This window comes from Physella acuta, unplaced genomic scaffold, assembly GCF_028476545.2.
Source record: "Physella acuta isolate Inbredline_101_S28 unplaced genomic scaffold, ASM2847654v3 ptg001778l, whole genome shotgun sequence".
Taxonomy (NCBI): domain Eukaryota; kingdom Metazoa; phylum Mollusca; class Gastropoda; family Physidae; genus Physella; species Physella acuta.
The window spans coordinates 136,276-145,657 of NW_026733288.1; the positions used below are offsets into that span (position 1 = coordinate 136,276).

General features: G+C 35.4%; 1 protein-coding gene across 1 annotated transcript; it reads right to left on the bottom strand.

The window, feature by feature from the left end:
- Positions 1-353: 353 nt before the first annotated feature.
- On the bottom strand, positions 354-5,274 carry LOC131930451 (ficolin-2-like). The gene is made up of 5 exons (XM_059286943.1): positions 5,205-5,274; positions 2,682-2,825; positions 2,081-2,252; positions 1,750-1,949; positions 354-364 (listed from the first exon to the last, which is right to left on the bottom strand). Exons 1-5 carry the CDS (start codon positions 5,272-5,274, stop codon positions 354-356), a joined length of 597 nt encoding a protein of 198 aa, XP_059142926.1.
- Between the last annotated feature and the right edge of the window lie 4,108 nt (positions 5,275-9,382).

Sequence of the window (9,382 nt, forward strand, 5' to 3'; positions counted from 1 at the left end):
ATAAATGTTTAGATCTAAATGACAATTTACTAAATCTTATCATATTTTCAGTTTGATCGGTTTCGATTGTTCCATGTACAAATATCTTGTGTTTGTTAATATTCTCTTATATTAAGCTCTGGTAGACACAGACCTATTGGAATGCTTAGGATGAAACGAGTGTTTGTGTACGCAGCCCTCCGCTGTTTTTTTTTAATATATATTTTTTTATTATTGATGTTTGAATAACAGACAAACAGGCGGTATGTTTGAACTTGCATTAATATTTAATACCTTGCATTGAAGTTGTCCTTTCACAGCTCAGTGCTAAATTATGTTCACGATTAAAAGTAACAAAAAAGATTGCAAATTCATTAGTTCCTACCTGTAAAAAAGATACAAAATGTTTGATCCCTAAGTAATTTATCCTATTATTTGTTACATGCATGTAAACATTTATAAAGACCAATTATCAGTTACCATAATAAGATTAATAACAACATGTAAATGTTAATAACCTATACAAATTAGTTTGATAGGCGACTTTTTAAAAAGCATGTATTCACACCTCCCCACACCTCACACGGATGTTTATTGAACAGTGAATAACACATGTAGATAGGGTCAAGCAGGGGCGTAGCGAGGGGGGTGCGGACCGCACCGGGTGACCATTTAGGGGGTCGACACCAAGGCAAAAGAAAATTGCAAAATATATACAGAATAAACCGAGAGTGATCTCCCTTAAACTTTCTCGAATATTCTTATCTAACACTACAGGAGATGGCAACTCGGGAGATAGACAATATTTTAAATTCATTTTTACTTTCTCGTATATACGAAGTATAGAGAAAGTATTGTAATCGTGCAAAAATAAATCTCGACGTTTTACACGGAAAAACATAATTTTGCAATCTTGTCCGTATGTCTGTGTGTCTGTCTGTCTGTCTGTCTGTGTGTCTGTCTGTGTGTAAACACGATAACTTGAGTACCGTTACAGCTGGGTTGATGAAATTTCATATATAAGTATTTTATCAAAATCGTAGATCCGTATCAACTTTTGAGCCATTTCCGATAACCGGAAGTGGTACTTTTTCTTCTTTGAATTTTTTTAAAAAGCCTATAACTTGAGTAATATTTCAGATAGATAAACGAAATGTCACATGTAAGTAAAAGATCTAATTCTCTACCTTCTTTAAAATTTTGAGTAATTTCCGTTAACCGGAAGTACTAATTTACGCTATTTCAAATTTCTCAAAAATAAACCCATGTAAATTTATAAAGTACTAATAATCTTTTTCTTCTCGATTTTATTCTATTTTTAAAAGTTTAAGTAAACAAAAATCATGGCTATATTCCGAGTTGTCATCCCACGTAGTGTTATATTAGAATATTCGAGAAAGTTTAGGGGAGATCACTCCCGGTTTATTAATTACGTAAAACTTAATTTATTTTCTCCTTTTTAGTGTATTATTACATAAAAGCTTGCTATTAAAACGTTAAAGAAGATTTATATAAATACTGCATTAAATTTTATAGAAAAACATCCAAATACATGCATGTGAACAGGAGGATGTCGTGTGTCTGTTTTAGTAACAAAAATCGCTATAAACATTTAGAAGATAAAAAAATTAAAATGAAAATGAAAATTATTACTAATATCAAAGCCAAACACATTAAATTATTAAAAAATATATCTAAATTTCATTTCACTAAATGATGCATTGAAATTGGGTAGCCAGTTGATACCCATTGCGTCTACACCCCACATACCGTTCAGGTTAGACATGTAGCAAGCGTTGTACCACCATGCCCCGTGGTGTTTGATAGCGCAGCTTTCGTTAAACTTGTCGTTGTCCCGGTCATACGTTGTAAACATCATACCATTGTGGTCTGCCAGACAGTTCCAAGCATCTCCTGTGAAGCCACCAACCTTTAGCCTGTAGCCGTCTGTCTCGCTAGAAACGTTGAAGCTGGAATACTTACGTAATATTTTGTTCCATTGAAGATCATATCCACTCTCAGTTCTGTTTTGGTTTTAGACGTCAATAGATACATGTTGTCATTACCCAGGTAAAAATTACCTGAACTGAAATCAGCAAACCCATTTTTGTACTCCGTCCAGTTCCTGTAAAAATCTACAGTCCCAGAAACACGTCTTTGGAAAATGGTCCATCCTCCACCGTCTGTCACTGTGTCACACATGACCTGAAGTCCAGAGCTTAGGGTCACCACAGGTCGGGGTTCACTGCTATCTACCCCTAAGCATGTTTTACCTGATAATTTAATACCGACATAATAAATAATTCTTTGAATAAAAATATTTAAATTATAATTATCTTCTAAGATGTTTAAACTAAAGAAAGACATCGTTTTATATCGTGCCAATGGAAATCTATAAAATAAAGCAAAAATCATGCCTAAATAGCTTAGTGATGAATAGGAGTGGTAAAACTTTAAAAATAAAATTAATACTGAATAACTAATTTGTGGATAAATGATAGATGTTCTACAATGACAAACTGTAAACACACCAACCTATTTTAGCACAAATAATGCGACAGTGTAAGATTTAATTTAATTGTATGTAGTTACTGAGAAGTAAAAGAAAACAAAATAAAAACTGAATTACGGCGTATGCAACGCTCGGGTCGGCTATGTATTACGATAAAAAAATGAACTTAAATATTGTAATGTTTACCAACCTTCACAAATCATTACGTCTCTCTCTGAGATGGAACCATCAGACAGGACCGTGATGTTTCTGGTTGTGTTACAGAACTTTCCACTTGAGAAAATTTTTCCATTAACTTTTTGTTGTGAAGCTTTTAATGGCACTAGCCAGGAACCTGTTTACACACCGAATTATTTACAGTTTTTAATCAAGTCAAAGTACAATATTTTTCTTGATGAGAGGATGTTATAATAAGTCATCTGCTGTTTGTAGTTGCACTATGATGAATTAGTACCATAATACAATAATTGCCAGTGAAGATACTATTTTTTTTAAAGTATCATACAATGTTTGACCAGAACCATCTAACCTTGTAAATAGACATGAAAACAAAGGTTTATCACGATTACAAAATTATCCCTTGACACATTAAAGTAGACAAAATGAATTATCTCATGGCTATAAATCGTCAGTGTTAACATAAATACAACTGACACAATTTAAAACAAAAACTAAAAAAGAAATAGCTAACACAATTCAAAACAAACACAATAATGAAAAAGATTGATTAATTAGCTGGCTATTCTTGTGTTTGTTTGTTTATTCCCAATTATGTTACAAAACTTAAATTAAATTGAAAGCACATGTAGATTTAAGGAAAGCTACGAAGATAACATACGTGCTGTGCGCGATCGTTGTTTGCTCTTGCATAGTTTGTGTAATTTCAACATTAAAACTCGTTGCAATATTTTATTAACAAAACAAATAGTATATTATTATAAGGCTATATTATTGGTGCGCTGACCCTTTGACCACATGTGCTTTGACCATAGGGGGTTTGACCATAGGAGTTTTAACCACTGCAGGGCTTTGACCATAGGGGGTTTGACCACAGCGGGGATTTGACCATTGCGGTGTTTAAACCATAGGGGGTTTGATCATAGGGGGTTTGACCACAGGTGTTTTCTCAGCAGAGGGTCTTTGATCACAGGCGGTTTGTCAACGGGTGTTCGATCACAAGCGCTGTGTCAGGCTTTAATCATAGGTGTTTTGTCCACATAGGGTCTTTGATCTCAGGTGGCGAAAAGTATAAACCTGCCTTTTTTCCAGATGAAACTTGGAATCAAATACACGATTGGCGATGTAGCACAAACAAATATCAATTGTGAAGGATGGCATTACAGTCTTCAGTCTTTCATCCAATGTAGCCACCCAACAATGTGGCGTTTCCTTGAAGGTCTACAGATGGACTGCACACGGCAAAAGACAACTTTCTTGCAAGGTGTCGCAGGGGCAAGCTACCCAGCAAAGAAGCGATACAAGATGCTGCACGAAAAAGTACAACATGCTGTCCAGACATACGGTCAAACATATGTACTGACATATTTGCGTGCTATAGCACATCTGTCATTCAGTTAACCATTTTAAGTATTACTTCTTTGACTATATTGTTGACAAGTTTTGAATAATTTTTTATCCTTTACATATGCTATGTATTTTCAAGTACATCTACATTATTTATTTGTGAAACTTGTTATATGTTGCATTATTTGTGTTCCAAATAAATCTATGAGGCCTAGCACCAGCCTTTATGTGGAGACTAATATATAGTTTTTGACTTTTTGTTAATACATGTAAATTTCTATTAACATACTCTCAAGAAAACATGCATAAAATCGTATTAATTGTATCACACCTATGATCAAAGCCGGACACAGCGCTCGTGATCAAACACCAGTTGATAGACCACCTGTGATCAAAGACCCTCTGCTGAGAAAACACCTGTGCTCAAATCCCCTATGATCAAACCCCCTATGGTCAAAGCACCGCTATGGTCAAACCCCCTATGGTCGAACCCCCTATGGTCTAAGCACCTGTGATCAAAGCACCTAGAACCATATTATTAACCCAAACTGTAGTAAAAATAACTATATGTTGTATGATGCATGATAAACATGCTACAATGTTTAACATTTGAACTAACCGAGACTACAATGTCTTGTGGTTTCGTTGTAGATGTAGCTGTAGCACGTTTTGTTGGAACTTGAACACCGTGAGGCGCAGGACAAAAGACTGACTTGGTCAAACTCTACATCGATGGGAAGGGAGGTCAAGTTTGTGTCATCAACAGCCTTATACCATGTTAGTTTAACCGAGTCCATAGAATGAGCTTTATGTGACAAAATGTTAGAACAGTACAGTATTCAAGCATTTTACTTAGAGTAATACTGTTACAATGGTTTAAATAATTAGTCTTATTGTTTATCTTATATGTTATGTATGTATATATATATATATATATATATATATATATATATATATATATATATATATATATATATATATATATATATATACTGTTGTTTCGATATTGTATATTACATTGATACACTAAGCTATCTATCGAACTGCAGAACATTGAATCCCAGAACTAAAGGATAGGGAGAAATGTAATTTAACTATGCTCGAGATTAATTGTCTTTTAAAATTATGTTAGTGTAAATAAAAATTTAACTTAAAAGCTAGAAGACGACATAAAATAAAGGTCACTTACCTTGAATGACAGTACACAGTGCAAGTATAACTGATAACATCCACATGTTGGGGTAGTTGATATCATTCATTCGACCGTATTTTTAATGTTTAACTGAACAGCGAATCCTTTTCGTATTTTAGTATGATTCAAATTCTAAAAGAAAAACATCGATATAAAACTACAAAAGTTTAAATTACATAATAATACTATATTAGAACGAGAGCTGGAATAAATGTATTTTTGCTTTTAATCATTTAGAAAATGTGTTAGTGAATCTAGTAACAGCAACACTTAAATAATATACATATATCCAAGAAAATCTGATGGTTAACTTTTTGAAGTCTATCCAAATTAAGTTACGTGAATTATGTTGGATGTATTTTGGTTTTGTAAAGTATTGAAGAACCGCGTTTATATTTAAATGCTGTCCCTGCTGTAATATAACCCTCAACAAAACACGCGATGAATATTTAAATATCATAGGTCGCTAACCGTTTTATATCAAGAGAAACTGGTATAAGAACTTTTTGAGAAAAGAATATCCGTGAAGCTAGTTTTTATGTCATTTACTACAATGTTATCGCATAGAGAAGATTGTGAATCACAGTGTAATAAATATATCAAGCTTGCATTACAAAAACCCATTTAATATATAACTCTACAAATATACATTCCATAGAACGAGTAGACCTCTTGTAAAACCTGCTAAATCCACGTTTTTTAATGAGTTAGTTTAATAGCCTTCTTAACAAAATGTAAATCTAAGAAGTATTCAAATTATTTATATTAGATTATTAGCAGTAAAATATAAAAATTAGTTTAAAACAAAATTAACCGGGATTGATCTCCCCTAAACTTTCTCGAATATTCTTTTAAAAAACAATAGGGGATGGGGACTCGGGATATAGAGATGATTTTTAATCCATTTAAAATACTTAAACTTTTTAAAATAGAATAAAATCTCGAAGAAAAACAAATTGCCCACCAAGTGAAGGCCAAATAAATTGAGCATAATAGTGCGGAGTATTATTAGTACTTTATAAATTTACATGCATAATTTGAGAAATCGGAAATAGCATAAATTACTACTTCCGGTCAACGGAAAGTACTCAAAATTTGAAAGATGGTAGAGAATTAGATATTTTACTGAAATGTGAAATTTCATTTAGCTATATGAAATAGTATTTAAATTATAGGCTTTTGAAAAATTCAAAGTAGAAAAAGTTCCACTTCCGGTTATTGGAAATCGCTCAAAAGTTGATACTTATCTACGATTTTGGTATAATACGTATATATGAAATTTCATCAACCTAGTTGTAACGGTATTCAAGTTATCGTGTTAAACACACACACACACAAGACTACAAGACTTTCTCTGTATTTCGTATATACCAGAAAGTAAAAAAAAATATGTTGGTTACATCACATTCGGTCAGGATTGACTTAGCAGGTCTTCCAAAGTGGACTCCTCTTATGCAATATACATGAATCACGTAACAATAACATTTGCATTATTCTAATAAGTAGCCAACCGAGATAAAGCAAAATTTTATTGCAACATTTATCAAATAATTAGAAGTTAAGCTTTTAAAAACAACAAAATATAAATGTGTGTTGGACTGTGTTTTGTAACGAGAAACCACATGCCAAAAATGTAAAGTTCACACAATAGGCCCACATTACAGCGATTTGACATTAAAATGGCAACACAAATCGCTGTATCATGTGACACGAACTTAAATGCAACGTTTTAACAATCGATTTACGCAGCTAGATGTAATAATAGAACAGATTATAATATTATCTTGACGGTAGTTTTACAAATTTAAATAAATATACCTTAAGCGAATATCATTTAGCTGACGTTTAATCCAAATTTTGAAAAACTCACAATTAACTTAGTAAACTGAATACCTCAATGTTTTAATATATTCGTTGATAACGTTTCCACGTTATATGTTACAAGCATGCTATCACCACTAGCAACGCTCGGATGTTTGAAACCAATATTTAAGTTTACACATGCTACATTTAACATAAGCAACACAATGCTATTTGCATCACATAGTTGTTATTGTTTAGACACATGAACAGTAAATTGTTTAGTTTGTTACTTATCTCTTAACCGCAAGCTACTGAGCCGTTGAAAACAACTTCGCTATCTGATTCTCTGAAAGACCTCGACAATAAAATACGATCACTACTTTAATATTGTAAAACCAACCACTATTTACAAAACGATAAGATCATCATCTTAAGCCTCCCAAGCATTCTACGGACAGAAAGGTGACCAGAAAGAAGCGCAACGGAAAAAAGCGCAACGGAAAAAAGTGCAACGGAAAAAAGCGCAAAACAAAAAGCGCAACGGAAAAAAGCGCACACGGAAAAAGCGCAAAGAGAAAAAAGCGCACACAGGAAAAAGCGCAAACAGAAAAAAGCGCACACAGAAAAAAGCGCAAACAGAAAAATGCGAAACCAGAAAAAACACAACGACAAATGTGCAAAAGAGAAATTTAGCACAAAGACCATATGGATTAGATGACACATTTATACATGACTGTTAGGACTGCTGTGAGAGTGTCGTGTTTGATCATGTGATCTACTACCATTTAAAGCGTACCACTACCATGTGCATTCCCATCACCACGATACAGACGATAATCGCTTTGCACAATGCCTATTATTTTGTTGGTCACTTATTATTCAACTACTATTCTCGTATAAATAAACATAAAACTATCCTTGATATCGACATTACACGAAGTATCTCTCACATTCTCCCTAGTCCGAACTACCTAGCTTGCATACTATAACAACCCGTTACTATGGCAAAGCTTCGTTCTCTTTCATCGGCGTTATCAAACATGCATTCGTCATATTTCTCGCAACAACATTCATTCGCACCAAAATACCTGATAAAACACACATCATACCAATGCTGTATTTACTATTATTTCATTATGATGCACCTACCTACCTACCTACCTACCTACCTACCTACCTACCTACCTACCTACCTACCTACCTACCTACCTACCTACCTACCTACCTACCTACCTACCTACCTACCTACCTACCTACCTACCTACCTACCTTCCTACCTACCTACCTACCTACCTACCTACCTACCTACCTACCTACCTACCTACCTACCTACCTACCTACCTACCTACCTACCTAACTACCTAGATACCTACCTACCTACCTACCTACCTACCTACCTACCTACCTACCTACCTACCTACCTACCTACCTACGAACCTACCTACTTACCTACCTACCTACCTACCTACCTACCTACCTACCTACCTACCTACCTCTCTACCTCTCTACCTACCTACCTACCTACCTACCTACCTACCTACCTACCTACCTACCTACCTACCTACCTACCAACCTACCTACCTACCTACCTACCTACCTACCTACCTACCTACCTACCTACCTACCTACCTACCTACCTACCTACCTACCTACCTACCTACCTACCTACCTACCTACCTACCTACCTACCTACCTACCTACCTACCTACCTACCTACCTACCTACCTACCTACCTACCTACCTACCTACCTACCTACCTACCTACCTACCTACCTACCTACCTACCTACCTACCTACCTACCTACCTACCTACCTACCTACCTACCTACCTACCTACCTACCTACCTACCTACCTACCTACCTACCTACCTACCTACCTACCTACCTACCTACCTACCTACCTACCTACCTACCTACCTACCTACCTACCTACCTACCTACCTACCTACCTACCTACCTACCTACCTACCTACCTGCCTACCTACCTACCTACCTACCTACCTACCTAACTACCTACCTTCTACGTACCTACCTACCTACCTACCTACCTAACTACCTACCTACCTGCATACCTACCTACCTACCTACCTACCTACCTACCTTCTACTACCTACCTACCTACCTACCTACCTACCTACCTACCTACCTACCTACCTACCTACCTACCTACCTACCTACCTACCTACCTACCTACCTACCTACCTACCTACCTACCTACCTACCTACCTACCTACCTACCTACCTACCTACCTACCTACCTACCTACCTACCTACCTACCTACCTACCTACCTACCTACCTACCTACCTACCTACCTACCTACCTACCTACCTACCTACCTACCTACCTACCTACCTACCTACCTACCTACCT